Source organism: Gadus morhua, chromosome 4, assembly GCF_902167405.1.
Source record: "Gadus morhua chromosome 4, gadMor3.0, whole genome shotgun sequence".
Taxonomy (NCBI): domain Eukaryota; kingdom Metazoa; phylum Chordata; class Actinopteri; order Gadiformes; family Gadidae; genus Gadus; species Gadus morhua.
The window spans coordinates 41,167,026-41,184,406 of record NC_044051.1 but is presented as its reverse complement, the minus strand read 5'-3'; the positions used below and the strand labels follow the sequence as shown (position 1 = coordinate 41,184,406).

General features: G+C 47.4%; 1 protein-coding gene across 1 annotated transcript; it reads right to left on the bottom strand.

Moving 5' to 3' along the window:
- Positions 1 to 15,235: 15,235 nt before the first annotated feature.
- LOC115543080 (zinc finger protein RFP-like) lies at positions 15,236 to 16,927 on the bottom strand. Its single transcript, XM_030355632.1, has one exon. It carries the CDS (start codon positions 16,919 to 16,921, stop codon positions 15,296 to 15,298), a length of 1,626 nt encoding a protein of 541 aa, XP_030211492.1. The 5' UTR covers positions 16,922 to 16,927; the 3' UTR covers positions 15,236 to 15,295.
- Positions 16,928 to 17,381: the final 454 nt, after the last annotated feature.

The window sequence follows — 17,381 nt, the reverse complement described above, 5'->3', positions numbered from 1 at the left end:
CGACGCCCTCTCTTTTGCTTCGTTCCCCTGCACGCTGGGGGGGGTGGGGGGGCTTTGTCTTGCGAACACGTTTGCCACCGGGGACCTGTATCAACGCCTGCTGGCTGAGTTTCCTGACATCACCACGCCAACGTTTTCATCGGCTGTGGCTAAGCATGGTGTGGAGCACTACATCACCACGGTTGGCCCCCCGGTCTATGCACGGGCCCGCCGCCTGGACTCTGCCAAGCTCGCGATCGCCAGGGAGGAGTTTGCCACCATGGAGTGCCTCGGCATCGTACGCCGTTCTAAAAGTCCGTGGGCCTCCCCCCTGCACATGGTGACCAAGGCTGATGGCGGTTGGCGTCCGTGTGGTGATTTCCGTCGCTTGAATAACGCCACCACCCCCGACCGGTACCCGGTACCGCACATTCAGGATTTCACCGCCCACCTGGCTGGCGCCGCCGTCTTTTCAAAGGTGGACCTGGTGCGCGGTTACCATCAGGTGCCCGTCCGCCCGCAGGATGTCCCCAAGACGGCGGTCATCACGCCCTTTGGACTTTTTGAATTCCTGAGAATGCCTTTCGGCCTCAAGGGTGCAGCGCAGACGTTCCAGCGCCTCATGGATTCTGTGCTGCGGGACATGCCGTTCCTGTTCGTCTATCTGGATGACATCCTTGTTGCCAGTGCGTCCGCGGACGACCACCTGACGCATCTACGGCAGCTGTTCGGTCGGCTCAGTGAGCATGGTCTCATTGTCAACCCAGCCAAGTGCGAGTTTGGCCGGTCATCCATTACCTTCCTCGGCCACCACGTCACTCCGCAGGGGGCGGTTCCCCTCCCGGCCAAGGTGGATGCCATCGCCAGTTTCCCACGTCCGCGCACTGTGAAGTCCCTGCAGGAGTTCCTGGGCATGGTGAACTTCTATAACCGTTTCCTTCCCCATGCGGCCCAGCTCATGCGCCCCTTGTACAACGCCTTGCGGGGCAGGAAGCCTGCAGACGTGTTGGATTGGTCCACGGAAATGACGGCTGCCTTCGATGCTGCCAAAACCGCGTTGGCCAACGCTGCTCTGCTGGCGCACCCGTCTCCGGCCGCCCCTGTTGCCCTTACTACGGACGCCTCTGATTACGCCGTGGGGGCTGTGTGTGAGCAGTGGGTGAGCGGAGCCTGGCAACCGCTAGCCTTTTTCAGCAGGAAGCTCCGCGACAACGAGAGGAAATACAGCGCTTTCGACAGGGAGCTCCTGGCTCTTTTCCTCGCCACCCGTCATTTCCGCTTCCTGCTGGAGGGCCGTCGGTTCACGGCTTTTGTTGACCACAAGCCGCTGACGTTCGCCATGGCGAAATCTTCGGAGCCATGGTCTGGTCGACAGCAGCGTCAGCTCTCCGCCATCTCGGAGTACACCACCGACGTTCAGCATGTGGCCGGCAAAGACAATTTTGTAGCCGACTGCCTCTCTCGGGTGGTTGTTGGTTCCGTCCACTTGGGCCTCGATTACGCAGCTATGGCTGGGGATCAGGCTATTGACTCTGAGGTGCAGGCCTACAGGACAGCCCCCACGGCACTCCTTATGGAGGATGTGGTGTTTGGCACGGCCAACACTGCGCTCCTCTGCGACGTCTCTACTGGCCAACCGCGCCCCATGGTGCCTGCTGGCTGGAGGCGTAAGGTGTTCGACACGATCCACAGCCTTTCCCACCCTGGGGTGAAGGCCTCTGCCAAGCTCGTGGGGGCCAAGTTCGTCTGGCCGGGCCTGCGGAAGGACGTCAGGGCCTGGGCTGCTGTCTGTGTGGCGTGCCAGCGTGCGAAGGTGACTCGGCATACCAAAGCCCCCTTGGCACTCTTCAAAGTGCCGGAGAGGCGTTTCGACCACGTGAATGTGGACCTGGTGGGCCCGCTTTCACCCTCCCGTGGTTACACCTACCTCCTCACCATGGTGGACCGGACCACCAGGTGGCCAGAAGTGGTTCCCCTGTCCTCCACTACAGCAGCTGAGGTGGCCCGGGCGTTCGTTATGGCTTGGGTGGCCCGTTTCGGCACACCGTCAGACATTTCCTCAGACCGGGGGCCGCAGTTCACGTCGGAGCTTTGGACTGCGGTCGCCGGGGTCCTGGGGGTGAAGGTCCACCGCACCACAGCCTATAACCCACAGAGCAACGGGCTTTGCGAGCGGTTTCATCGGGACATGAAGGCCGCGCTCAGGGCCAGCCTTACGGGCGGCGACTGGGCTGACCGCCTCCCGTGGGTTATGCTGGGCCTTCGCTCCGCCCCCAAGGACGATCTTCAGGCCTCGTCGGCAGAGCTGGTGTACGGCCAGCCCCTGCGCGTCCCTGGGGAGTTTCTTCCGGACGCCACGGCCCCGTGGTCGGCTGCCTCCCATCGTGCTGCGTCCCGGGACATTGCGGACGCTTTCATTCCCGTTCCGACGTCTCGCCATGGCCTCCCCCGGTCCTACGTTCCCAGGGATTTACCGTCGGCCAAGTACGTCTTCATCCGCCACGATGGCCACCGTACCCCGCTGCGGCCCCCCTACGATGGGCCCTTCCGCGTCTTGGAGGGTGGGCCTAAGAACTTTGTTGTGGATATGGGGGGCAGGCCTGAGCGGGTGGCTATAGACCGGCTCAAGCCTGCTCATGTGGATGTTGGCGAACCGCTCCAGCTGGCTCAGCCCCCGCGGCGGGGGCGCCCGCCTGCGGCAGCCTCTACCCCTGATCCTGCGGCGGCCTCGACACCTGCTCCTGCCTCTTGCCCTTCTCCTGTTAGGCGCAGCCGTTCTGGCCGCCTGGTCCGCCCCCCTAGGCGTTGATTTTTCTAGGGACTGTTTTGTACTAGTGTATTCTGTTTAACGCTAGTGGGTGTCCGATGTTCTCTGTGTGTTACCTGTTCGGTCTGGCCCTGTTCGTTTGGGTGAATTCTGGGGGGGCCTGTGTGGTGACCCACAATTACTGTGTGAGACATTCACATTCAAGGGACTGTACCTTTAAGATAAACGGTTCCGGTTTACGTCAGTTTCGATTTGAACTCATGTGCGAGTATCACTCGTTTGTTTGGAAGTGGAGAGTAAAGCTGACTCGACCCATCTCCGTCTCTTGTCTCATCATTTACATACTCCACAATTCCCTACTTCAGTCGGGGATTTCCAATCACCCGGCGCCAGTTCGTCGTTTACTACAAGTTCCAATCCGTCTCTAGATTTGTGTTCCCAAAAGACTACGGGGCCCCACACTGAGGTACCTGGGCAGAAAGAGACTGCCTGTTTCATTCTGTGTTGTTTTTATTCATGCATGCATGCATGTTTGTTTTGGCAGGCGTCACCACGGTGCCCACGTACGTACGCACGCACGCACGCGCGTGCGCACACACACACACACACACACACACACACACACACACACACACACACACACACACACACACACACACACACACACACACACACACACACACACACACACACACTTTGTATTGATCTTTTTTGCCTACACACTGTCTTGGTGTGTGTGTGTGTGTGTGTGTGTGTGTGTGTGTGTGTGTGTGTGTGTGTGTGTGTGTGTGTGTGTGTGTGTCTGTGTCTGTGTGTGTGTGTATATGTGTAAGGTCTGCCTCACTTGTATTCATTTTACTCTGCAATAACTTGATGGAACCTTAGATGTTTGGGGATAAGCAGCACAGCAGTCCGGTAGCTATTTTAAGCTATTAATAAACTGCGTATTTCGTTTATTTAGATAAAGCATTATGAAAAAGTTTATGTGCAAAATAAAGCATACAAATAATGGGTTAGTGTTAGGACGTTAGGACGTTCATGAAACCAATAAATCCCAAATCTATTCTCTTGAGAAGAGGCAATAAAAATGCGATATGCGTGGAAGAGAGACGGAGAAGGGAGGAAGGAGAGGAGAAAAGGATTAGAGAAGAGAGAGTATTTAGTGACCAGAACTGTGTGTGTGTGTGTGTGTGTGTGTGTGTGTGTGTGTGTGTGTGTGTGTGTGTGTGTGTGTGTGTGTGTGTGTGTGTGTGTGTGTGTGTGTGTGTGTGTGTGTGTGTGTGTGCAGACGCCAGGGAGGAGTGAGGGGAGTGGTAGGTCTGGCAACCTGCTGGCTCCACCCCCAATCCATATATGGACTTCCTCCCTCTAATGAGGCAAGCCTGTTGATCGTTAGGCAGGGGTGCTTGGGCTAAAGAGGGCTAGCAAACAGACATGTGGGGGAGTTGGAAGAGGAGCTAGAGAAGCTAGGGCTAGCAGAGGACAGGCAGAGGACCTGTGTGATCGCCTGGAAGAACGGAACGCCCTGAGAGAGAGAGAGAGAGAGACAGTGTGGAAGGTGTTGGGGCATATAGGAGGTGGATGACCCTTTTCCCACCCTGGGTTTATTTAAAAATATATATATTTATTTCTTCTTGGAACTGCTCTGTGTTGTGCCATTTTGTCTACTCAACTTGGTAGCGTTGAAACCCCACACCCACTGGCCCGCTACACTATATTAAGTTAATCTTTGGTGTGTGTGTCTATTTTGTGTGTTTATCTTTATGGTGTGTATCTATAAGGTGTATACCTATGGTGTGTGTGTGCGTGTATATACTGTATATGGTTTGTATCTATCGTGTGTGTGTGTGCATATGGTTTGCATCTGTGTGTGTGTGTGTGTGTGTGTGTGTGTGTGGGTGTGTGTGTTAACGTGTGTGGTGGTAGGCGATGACTCCAGTTCAACCAGTGAATGAGTCTCTCTGGTCTCTTTGATGAAAGCTTACTTCTCACTCCTCAAAGGGCCGTTCAGGATGCTGCCAAGTTACGGTTGCAAATTAATGGAGTATCTCGCAGAGCGCTCAGAGAGCAGAAGTTCTCGTTTTGTGACACTGCCCTCTGCTGTCCACATCCGCTCAGTAGCGCACACGAGCATGTGTGTTTATTGCCAGCATTTCAACTTGAATGCTTTTGCTGTTCTTGTTGTTTTTTCCACAGTAAGGTGAATTGGATGAAGACTTTTTTCGTTTGGAAGTATGAATCTAAATCGGACTCATCCCTTTAATTAAAATGAGGGAGGTCATTTAAGATCAAACGCGGAGCTGAAATAGCCTCTCACTGTCACCAGAGGGCACCGAACCTGCGTTGAGTTTTACTGGTGCTCCTTAAGAGGGCCAGAGTTTTAGACTGGAGTGAGGCTTGAGTTGTGCTAGTGACTCGACGGTTGTGCTATTTATTTTCAGTAAAAATATGCTTTTTAAGAAAAAACATGTGGTGGTTAAACTCATTTGAAATTCAAATATTCATTCTACCTGAAAGTAACATTTCAGAGACTGGACTCAAACTTGTCAAAGTAAGAGGTAAATCACTCATGACCAACGACAGTCAAATAATTAGTATAACTTATAATAAAAAGCTGAATTAATTAAGTATCTTAAACATTATTTAAAACTTGGATGATCCCAAAAGCCCTGAATTTGTATTGTCATTCATTTATCTGATTTAATGGAGATGGTAGATGTTGAACTTTGGGACAGTGCCCAAGTTTGGGGACCATGAGTAAACTGTTCCTTCCTTCAAAGGTCTATCATGGATATTTAACTGGAGTTCTGTGAGTATCTCAACTTAACCATGAAGATGAACTGCAAACTGTAAGTCATTCGTTTCTCAATACTCTTGGGCACATTGATGTATTTTGGCTTCCTGGTGAGTTAACCCGTTGCCTGAAGGTTGATCTGACTAGTAAGGATGTTTTATTATTTCATGGGTTACTTAGGTGTTTGGTTAATGTTGTTTTTAACGATTTGTTAAAATGGTTACAGGCTCCAAGTTATTGTTGTAAGCTGGAGTAATGGGTTGGGTTCTGATATCTTCAGTCTTCTTTCCAGCTACTCTCCTGAGCTCTGCGTCTTCATTACATGAGTGTTGCTTTACTAATGAGGGTGTGGTCTGAGTGAGCAGAGGTGCATACTGGGATACAGAGCTGTCTGAAGTCTACAGGTCTGTAGACGCGCCCCCTCAGGGGAAACCGAGTGTTTGAGAAACCGTTGTGATGTCAGTTACATGGACTGGAATGTTCTTAAAGATGGAGACAGGGATTCAGAAGGAGAAACACCAGGGGGAGATGAGGGGGCTCCTCATCTCAACCACTAAAACACAACTTCAGTCTGACACAGAGAACCATGGAACACATTCAACAGTCCCCTCCAGGCATCGTGACTCCTCAGGAATGGTTTTTCCAAGAAGATCTTATTTGGGGCCATTCCAAGATGGATCCTGCTCCTCAAGAGCCACCCCCCTCCACTGGGTGATCTTCTGAACAGATGACCTCCTTCCTGTCCTCAGGCTGACTAAAGCTGCACCGTTTGCATCTGTGAAGGCCCCTCATTCAGGAAACCACTGGACTACAAAGACATGACTTCAGAGATGTTGAGTCAACCTGGGACACATTTTGGAGAGGCCAAGCATAATCCATCACCAATGTGGGACGCCAATGAAGAATGTTGTACATAATTTACGGGTTTTGGAGTCATTGGTTGTTCTGTTCTGGGTGCCCTGGCAGGAGAGCTGGGGTTGGATGATGGAATGTAATTTGGCATGAGGTTTTTACCCTGCATGATTGTTTGGCCTTTTGTGGCTCAGTGGTGTGTGTGTTTGGGTTTGACATGAGATGGATGATTTTTGAGCGTCTCCAGTAGGGAACGACCGATATATCGGTCGGCCGATATTATCGGCCGATATTCGCGTTTTTCAAGTGTATCGGTATCGGCCGATACGCGGCTGATTTTCGCCGATATTTTTTTCGGCAATTTTTTTTTAATTTTTTTTTTTTACTTGTTCTACCTCACCTGTTTTTAATATTTGTTAAATATTGTTCATCTACTTGTTCTTACTTGTTCTACCTCACCTGTTTTTACTATTTGTTAAATATTGTTTTTTATATTGAAGTTCAATAAATGTTCCTTTTTTTAAATTGAGACTTGTAACATTTGTTATCAGTGTAATTTTTATGATTGAGGGAGCAAAAGCAGTATCGGCTCTAAATATCGGCTCAAGAAAATCTGTATCGGCGTATCGGCTAAGGCTGATGAAAAAATATCGGTATCGTATTGGCCCTAAAAAATCTGTATCGGTCGATCCCTAGTCTCCAGGGTTCTACTGTTTGTGTCTCCCACTCACACCTGGCATGGGGTTCTACGTGCCTGTCCTGGGTTCTATGTGTGTGTGTCCGGCTTGCTTCGACAGTGATCATGTTCATACGGGGGTCTGTGTGATTGCCGTGGGATATTGGAATGGTCAAATAAATCATACCTGATGGACGGCCACATGTTTACTTAAGGGCCTCCAGTAGACATGAAGAGCCCTGAGCGACACTCCGGAGCGATATCCAACACACTGGGCAGGAAGGAGAGTATCCAACTCAAGTGTAAAAGGATGCAAGCGGCGTGTTCAGATCAGTGACTTCAAACTAGGACTACACCAATCAGGATCAACGGAGGATGGACACCTAAAGGCATTCCACAAGGAGAGTCTGAAGTTGGAAAGGGTCCTCAATGGATATTCAAGATGACCTTCAGACCTGTAATGAGACGGCTCTTCCTACCTGGGTGGATTGATGGAGAACCCTGTGGATCTTGTCTTGCTCTCAGTTGCACGTCTTCTCAGGCTGAACTGCGTTTGTTTCGGACAGGACCAGCTGAACGAGTTGTGCTCTTCAGCTGAGGAGGTAAGGAAACCTTCACTGGGGCTTCAAGGTGTAAAGAGGAGAATGTTTCAAAGTGTTCCATGGTACTCTGAGGACCGTTGTTGTGCTCCACTGGCTGAGAAGAAGAACCCTCACATCTTCCTCTTGGCCTTTCTCCTCTGACAATCCTGGCGCCATCTTGAAGGATATTCAAGCTCATGTAACTGATGTCACGACAGATTCTCAAACACTTGGTTTCTCCTGAGGGGCGTGTCTATAGAACTGAAGACTTCAGACAGCACTGTATCCCAGCATGCATCTTTGCGCACTCTGACCACATCCCCATGAGTAGGATGCACCACTCTAGTGATGGAGATGTAGAGTTTTATAAGTAACGAGGGAGTAGACAAAGGTGATCAGAACACAATGGCATGTCAAGTCTGTAATTCTTTAAACCATGAAGACGGTTGGATAGTTTAGGAATTGGGCTTCTTTATAGTATGGGCAGTCCTTTCACTCATATGCCCACTTCTCACTGGACCTGTACATGTGTTGGCTGGCTGGCATGATTTGCTGTTGGTGATGAGTCGGTCAGGGTGACGTTGCAGGGCTATGGTCGGCTCTCTGTGAGCTCAACGTTTAGATTTGCTCCGTATGGTTTGTACCCTGAATAATCTAGATAATTGTAAAATGCAGGCACGGTTTTGTATTGAATGATTCCAGGATTTTAGGTTTAATGTTGTTGTGGGACGTACATGGTAGTTTGGTTCTTCGTACGGTTTTGAGTGATATAACTTGTACACACTGGGTGCATTATAATGTAAAGGTATACTGAATAGTAGTAATTACCAACAGCAACAAACAGATCTCCTCAAGGTAAGTCTGTTGGCTGTGTTTTAATGAAGACCATCGCTGGACTTCAGGATCTTCCTCCGTTCAGCTCAAGGTGAGGCGCTGTTTCTGTTTTTCCTTTGGTTGGTTCCGGCTGGAATGTTCGGATTCCAGTCGGACGGTTTGTGCTTCCCGCCGTGGAAGGTTCTGAGTGCGGTCACCTGATTTAGTCCTAATGGTTAGCATAGAATGTTGTAGTCTTGACAACCATAAGAAACCACCTGGCAGTTAGGCGGTCGGGAGTCCCCTGTGGGAATCTGGCGGAACGTTCTGGATTGTATTTGCGTAACCTCGAGCCGTTGCCAACGGAAACTATTTTTCAGTCGGTTTCCATTGGGAATTGTTGCCCCTTATCTTATCAACTTAGTTTGATATTAAATACTTACTGACGCGTACGTCGTACAATATGTTGATAATTTCTGATGGATGCGCCGTGATTTTAGCGACGTTAACGTGACGGGACTCTCGCTGCGTACAAAACGGCGTTCTACTTGCGGGCCCAATTTTGACATCAGTGAAGGCTGAAAATCATTTCAAAGTGGAAGACAATTTGACATTTCTTCAACGGAACCCAGCACCTAAATATGGCTGAGTATATTTGATTTAATATCGATACTGCATAGTGTTCTTTGTTACTTCAGCTTTTGTACATTCTAAATATTTGCTGTCATTAATTGCCACAGAAGTTAAACCCTACCCAATGGAATGACGTTAAACAACGACTTTGGTGCAGAGTTACCAACTGGATAATATCAAAGCTAATATAATGGCCGTCCTTCCCACATGTTACAGTAGAAGATACTCTAGAACTGTACAAGGTTAAAAAGTTAACATGTAGTTTTTCCCAAGGTGTCTGCCTCCTCACCCAGAGCAAGACCTCCACCTCCTCACCCAGAGCCAGACCTCCACCTCCTGTCAGAAGTCCTCCAGATCAGGTCAGTTTCAATGCTTGGGCTGAACCACTTCTTTAAACTTATGGACTGCTGTCTTCATTCCCATGCTCATGTCTGGTCTCGAGTCTTTTCTAGCTTTCAGTTATAAAATAATAGTTAAATAAATTGTGTAACTCTGTTTCGGATGAGTCAATTAGGTTTATTGTTGGTTAAATGTTGATATAAACCTCCTGCTGTAGCTGAAAGGTGAGGCTGAGAGGCTGGGGGCCGGAGGCTTGTGGTGCCAGGATGGACCGGAGACTGAGGCTGGAGACCAGGGGCCTGCAGCACCGGACCAGAGGGTAACCATCACCAAGCTTATCTGAAGCACTAAAATCCACGGTAGTTTAGGTCTGGTTTTGATCATCTTATGACTTTAAATCTGTGCCAAGCTGTGATTTGAGTTAATCATACGGGGGTTATGTAGGAGTCATATGAGCCATTATTGTTACTAGTGCTGCTACGACCGTAGTGGATGAATTGCTGAACGCGACAATCTGCAGACGTTGTCTAATTTAAGTGTTTAAATATGGTTAAATTTGACTTCCATTTTGCAAGTGAACCTCAGATGCAGGAGGTGGGGTGTGTTGCGTCACTAGGTGATTTACTGCCGAGAACAACTGTTTGTAACCAGAACAGGAATCCATGGCTGAAGGAGCTGATGGAGGAGCCGTGCTGAAGGAGCTGATGGAGGAGACGTGCTGAAGGCCCTGCCTGATGGAGGAGCTGGTGGAGGCCCTGCCTGGTGAAGGATGTCTGTCGTGAGGTAGATGGAGCCTGACTCTGAAGTGATCATCACACTCCCTGCCACATCTCGTAGAATACTGCTACCACAAACTACCGGCGTTTGTACCATATATACCAGACGACTACATCTGTTTTACCACATGTTGAAGCAAGGCTCCCGCTGTTTGTTCCAGACCAGGACTCTGTCTGAGGAGAGCTGCTGGAGGAGCTAAGACGCTGGAGGACGACTAGGAATCGACCAACAAGGATTCCTCTTAAGTTTTTATTTACTTGCATGGTTGACCTAAAGGGAAAAATACAGCTGTTACTTTGACATGCGTCAACCAACTACCGCTGTGTTTTCTTACCAGAACGTGTTTCTGGAGCGGAGGCGAGCTGATAGGGGAGCCGTGAATCTGGAGGATGACCATCACTCTACCAACAAGGATTGTAAGTTTGTATTAACCAAACAAACTGGAAATAAAGGGCTTAAAAATAAGACTAACTACATGTTTGTTACAGACGCTGGGGCCAGACTTGCGCTGTTTGTTCCAGACCAGGACTCTGAGTGAGGAGAGCTGATGGAGGAGCCAAGACTCTGGAGGACGACATCACTCTACCAACAAGGATCCTCGTAAGTTGGCATCAAATAAACGGAGTGGACCTGTTGTAACGCAGAATTAGTTTGTCCAGTACAAGTTACGGCATAGTACTGTGGTTGGTTACCAGACAAACTATAGCTGCTACTTTCTTACGCACCATTACAGCCCAACTACTCCTGTGTTTGTTACCTTACATTAGAGCCAAACTACTCCTGTGTTTGTTACCTCACATTAGAGACAAAATACTCCTGTGTTTGTTACCTCACATTAGAGACAAACTACTACTGTGTTTGTTACCTTACATTGAACAAATTACGTTTGTAACCAGACCAGGAATCTGGAGGACTGATGGAGAAGCCGTACACCTGGAAGGCAAATCCTAAGGACAACCAGGACTCTACCATCAAGGACTCCTCGTAAGTTTGCAATATCTGGACATAGTGGACTGGGTTGGGGGTTTGGTGTTCAACTCTCAGACCAATGGTGCCGGGTTCAAGTCCTCGGAATACAGTGATGCGTCCTTGAGCAAGGCGCCCTAAAGCCTGCCTGCTCCTTAATGACATCTCTTTGGTTCAGATAATGTTGAATCTTTTGAATATTGAACCTAATCAATGTCCTTGTTTGGTCCGGGCAGACACACCTGTGGTGAACCCTACCTGATCCTGTTTGGTCGGTAGTAGACACACCTGAGCTGAACCCGCCTTGATCCTGACATCCTGCTGGTCCCGTCTCCTCAGTTCATCTGAGCCTCGTCCTCCAGAAGACCTGCTGAGCTCAGCAGTCTGAGGCTGATGGATCAATGACCTCCAGTGGGAGTGATCTTCTTGACCCCACATGTAACCGTGTGCTTCCACACGCCTTTCCCTCACGTCTGTCACTAACTTCACTACTTCACTACTCTCTACTGCTTCCTCTTTTCTTCCTTCTCTGTGGTTCGAACCTTTACACTGGAGGCGCGTCTCCATGCCCTCAGAGGGTTCAGCGTTAGGGTTGAGAGTCAGGGTTTAGAGTCAGGGACAGAGCTGGGGTCTCATTTATAAAACTGTGCGTGGGATCATTACTAAAAATGTGCGTACGCCCAGAAGCCAAGTTTTGCGTGCGCCAAAAAATATTCGGATTTATAAAACACTGCGTACGCACACCTGTACGCAATCTTTGCTTTATAAATCACATACTGACTATAATTGTGCGCAGCTGAATCAGCTTCACGTTCCGCCCTCTACACGCCCCTTTTTAACCATAAATGGTCAATGCAAATGACCTCATGAATGCGATCTGCATATAAAAGACTCAGATGCCGGTATTATGTCTTGTTGGAAACAATGGCAGAAGTACTGAGAAAATCAAAAAAGCGATATTTCACGGAGGTTGAAGTGGAGACACTTGTGGGTGAGATGGAGGCCCGAAAGGTAGTTTTGTTCGGCGGTCACGGGATTGGAATCGCTAACAACAAAAAGCAGAGTGAGTGGCAACATGTTGCTGCAGCAGTGAACTCTGTCACGGAGCGCACAGTCCCAGAATTAAAAAAGAAGTGGTCTGACATAGAGTTACATATTTTTATGTAGCCTACCAATAAATCGTTATGGTCCCTAAATACCCTCTCCCTCCGAATCCTGCATGGTCCGCCAGAAGTGCCATATGGTGCAGCATTACCACGGCGCTCACCTCTGTATTTATTGGGTTACGGTAATAAGACTGACGAGAACACCTTGGATAATCAGTTTGTAATTACCCACGTAAAATGTTCTTGAACATAACCCCTTTTTAATGCCTGATTCATGAAAAGCATCAAGAGTAACTGACAACTATTGTGATGAGTGTGGCTTGGTTTTTCACACTTGGGATTTAATTGACATTTGATCGTTACAGTGTCACATAAAAATATTATGTTATTGACACATGTTGGACAGATGCTTTATTCCATGCAGTCGCGCCGTCAGTGGACAGTATGAAGTGACGGGATTAAATATAGAGAATTTCTTTTTATTTCTATTCTAAGGAGATGTTTCTGGAGTTATAACTGGGAAATAACGCAGTGGACTTAAATTATTCTGATTAGGATTTAACGCATGATACGGGTTGAAATTAAATTGATGAAGGGCGATGATAAAACATAATCGTTCTTCTCACTCTGCAATTCTTCGGTCTGACTTCAGTTCACCACCACACCGTCTGTGTCGCCAATTCTCCTTTTCCTCCAAACCATGCGCAAACTCTGACCATGCGCATGGGTCAGAGTTTGCTTAGGGCTGCGCACATTTTCCCGTCAAGTTGGTTTTTTATAGATCACAACCTTGGCGTGAAAAGTCACGTACGCAACTTTCAGCCCCGTTTTGTGCGTACGCAACGGTTATAAATGAGACCCCTGGTCAGGGAGGACTGCTTTTACACAAACCTCTTCACTTGCTTTCGGAATGGTGGTGACATTTTGAAAAGATTCATTTGGGAAAATGATTTGCTTTCCTTTGCAAAATTGTATTAATCTTCTGTCAAGTGTTTTTTTTATATATTAAAATACCACATTGACTTCTACATGTTTGGTGGGGTTCATTTAATTGTCCTTTAACTTGGTTAATGTCAAGCTAACCTCCTGCAATACATTTAATATACATGATTGTTATTCAGTAATGTTCACATAATCCATTTTGTAAAAATATGAAACCTCCATATTACTACTAAATTCAAGCCTATTCATGTATTTAACAATGTACTGCCCCGCAGGCCATTCTCTGCTACTACAACACGTTCAAACCACCAACCCGTCTCGCATCAATGTACTATAGCTACGTTGGTTATGGAAGTAGATTTGTGTCTTTATTATGCAATCAAAAAGAATAGATTTGAGAGCAATACTATCGACACTGCATCAAATGTTTTATTGCAAGTAAAATAAATGTGGTGAAAAAAATTATTTATGGGAATCCAAAAGTTTTGTTTGCAAATCCAAAAGTTTTGCTTGCGCATCCAAAAGCTTTGCTTGCTGTTGAGCTGAATCATCGTGGGCGGGACCTACGCCGAAAGATGTAAGACGCGTCTCTATTGGCCAATCTCGATCGGAGTGACGGCTTGGCGTTTTGAAGTCCATGATGAGACGGAGCGGGACTCGGGAGCTGAGAGGACAGAAAATCAATGCGCAGGTATGTCTTCCGTCATAGTAAGAATGTTACTATGATGGGTACTGATGGGCCCTGGCGCAGGGCCCATCAGTACCTATAGTATAGGGGCCCAGGATTTGGTGCTACGGCCCTGGATGTTGTAATGGGTTAAAAAATACACATTATTTTGTCAGCATGTAGCTGCTAGCTTAGCTCAATTACCTAGTCATAGGTACGTTACGTGCACAGGCCTATTAGCCTGCATGACGTTGTGCATGTAGCTACTAGTTAACAAGACTATTTGTGTCTCGTTTGTGCTACGCTATCTTCATGTACTTCTTTTTAAATGGAGTATGTAGACCGGGGGCGGTTCCCTAAACCAGGCGGTCGGTGGCTTGCCAAAGCATGTGACGTCATCAGTCGGCCAAAGTTCGCGAAAGACGTCTCCCACTCTGTCTGCTGCTATACCCATATGCCGCGTTTCCACTGCAGGGTGCGTATAATAATATGTGTGTGAGAAAGAGCCCGCAGACGACTCTTACCTGAACGGCTGATCAAAAAAATGAAAAAAAGTAATTTGTACCTTAATCATCATGTCTCAGAATGATAAATAAAAAGTCTAATTAAGTGTAGTACAAAAGAGTAGGATTAGGGGCCCACAAAGAAGGTTCCGCCCCTCTGTGCTGATACCCGCTCCCGCCAATGGGTGTCGCTCACAACACTGATTATGGGACTGCTGCTTGTATGCGCCAGGGCACAGGTAGTAGACTATAGTGAAGACAAGACAAACGTGTATTTACTCATATGTAATGTGCATGAAAAACAAAACTTAACACAATCCTGGATGAGCTAGAAAGGAGAGCAGACATAGGAGATAGGAGCAGAAGAAGAGAGAGGAAGGAGAGAGGAGGAACTAAGATGAGAGAATGGAGAGAGGAGAGATGAGTCTTTACATGTAGTAACTGTGATCTTTGTCTTACACATGTTGGCTTGTTGTATGGTGGACATTAAAAGTCATTGACTCAGTTGTTTTTCCATTTTTATTAACATCAGAAAACATTTGATTATTTTAACATTTGATTTGATTGTTTGATTACGTTGTCATCAACTAAACAATAATGTTTAGTTGATTATGAAATACACATCAATCCTGAAAACATGACTGCAACCATTAACTATTGTAATGCAGTAAACCTTAAAAGACTGGAGAAAACAGACAATGAAGAATACAATGTTATCTAATAATTTAGAATGGGTTATCATTTATAATAGTCAGGGTTGACTTCCTACTGAATTACTCCTTGTTATATGACAGCAGATATGAATGCAGTTCTCTTGGATCTCACATGGTAGAGATTCTAATTCATGAAACAACAATAGTTGTTATGGTCGTTTGATTATTTTACTATCAAACAAAGATCCTAGTCTGTTTGATTGACAGGTGAGATGATCAGGGGGGCAGAGTTGTTACCTTCATAATCAAAGGGCCATGGACCGAGGATTGGATGGAGAGGCTCAGTAAAGCTGCAGCCAGTAGCAGAGTAGATATGAACCCTGGCTTCCACATCATAGAAGGAGACCAGACCCTCATCATAATCAATAAACACCCCCACCTTCTGGAGCTCAGCTCTCGGAGGGAGACGGACAGCAGGGTAATCTTTAAATACCAACCCATCCTTGTTGAAGAATAGAGTCCAGTATCCATTCTCAGGGGTCAATATGATCTGATCTTTTCTGTTGATGGACTCTCTAGCCACTCCTAAAAACCATCCAGTCTTGTCTTTAACCTGGACCTCAAAGTAAAATCTCCCTGAGAAGCTCTGCCTCGTTAGAACACATATACCCTTTGTAAATCTCTTAGGGTTGTCTGGGAGTTCCTTCACTTCACCTCCATGATGCACTTGTTTTCCATCCTCAGACAGGATGAGCTTGGGATGAGCTGTATCAGGATCCAGAGTCACATCTACTTCATACTGCTGGAACCTCTTCAGTTCAGCATCATCACGCAGCTTCTTCATCTCCATGTTCAGTGTCTCCTCCAGCTGATCCAGGGATCTCCTCAAGGTCCCTACGTATGACGGAGGACGGACCTCCACCGTGGTCCAGTCCCTGGTGGGTGGAGGATCCTTCAGGGATCTGAAGGCCTGGAGGAAGTGGAGGTGGTCTTTAGTGTGTGAGAGCTGCTTCACCCCTGAGGTTCTATTGGTCAGATCTTCTATTTCCTGCTCCAGCTCTTTGATGAGGTCTTCAGCTTGTTTCTCTGTGTGTTTCAGTTTCTCTTTAACCATTTGGTTGAGGTCATCCTGGCACTTTTCAATGCAGCGCTTCAGAGCAGTGAGGATGTGCACACCATCGGCTATCTCTCTGTCTGCATCTGCTTGGCTGTGTTTAACTGTGTCTTTAATCCCCTGAATATTATTTAGTCTCTCCTGGATCATCTTCTGGACTTCAGCCTCTATCTTCCCCAGCTGGGCCATCTTCACTTCATATTCCTCCTTTATAGGTACAACAGGATGGGACTTGTGGTCACCCTCTGTGCAGAACTGACACACACACACCTGTTCAGTCTGACAGAAGAGCTCCAGAAGTTGATTGTGTTTCTTACACATCTTGTCTTCCAGACGGTCCATAGGCTCGACCAGCCGATGTTTCTTCAGGCCTGCGACTCTCTGATGTGGCTCCAGGTGGGTTTGGCAGTAAGAGATAAGACACACTAGGCAGGACTTCATGGCCTTCAGCTGGGTCCCAGTACAGACGTCACAGGGAACTTCTCCGGGTTTAACACAGAGCTGATCTTTTACTCGTATTGATGTTTGAAACTGAGCGGCCAGCTCTGATAAGAGGGTATTAACCCATAAATCAGGTTTCGTGTTGAAAGCCATGTTGCAAAGAGGACATTTGAACTTGACTTGTTCATCCCAGTACTTTGTAATACAGGTTCTACAGAAGTTGTGTCCACATGGTGTGGAAACTGGACGGTTGAACACATCTAGACAGATGGAACATGAAAAGTTCTCTTCAGACCCAGAAGTGTTAGCAGAGGCCATTCCTAGACACAGACGACAAGGTTTATGGATTGAGCATGTCCATTATTTATTTAATTCCCTAAGGAAGAGAGGTTTTAACTTCTCTGAACGTTATGCTGCTTCACTCACCTTGTTGTTGTTTCTGTCTGTCAGACTATTTGTTTCAAAATGTGTTTTCTTTTCCTCCTGAAAGAGAGAACTGCTTCCACGTCGGACTGACTTGGCTTCTGGGAATCTGACGTTTTGTTTCTTGTCTTTGTTTCCCATAACACCTGGCTCCTCCCCGAACACCTGGGTCCTCCCCTAATACATGGCTCCTCCCCTAACACCTGGGTCCTCCCCTAATACCTGGCTCCTCCCCTAACACCTAGGTCCTCCCCTCCTCCCCCAACACCTGGCCCCGCCAACACGGATGCACAGTTCAGTGACATTCATGCGCTGTTCTTTCAAATATATTTGAAAACAGAATATAGGACAAAGC

Bases quoted from the DNA above. Each gene is read 5' to 3' on its own strand.
- LOC115543080 (XM_030355632.1), bottom strand. From the start codon at position 16,921: ATGGCCTCTGCTAACACTTCTGGGTCTGAAGAGAACTTTTCATGTTCC.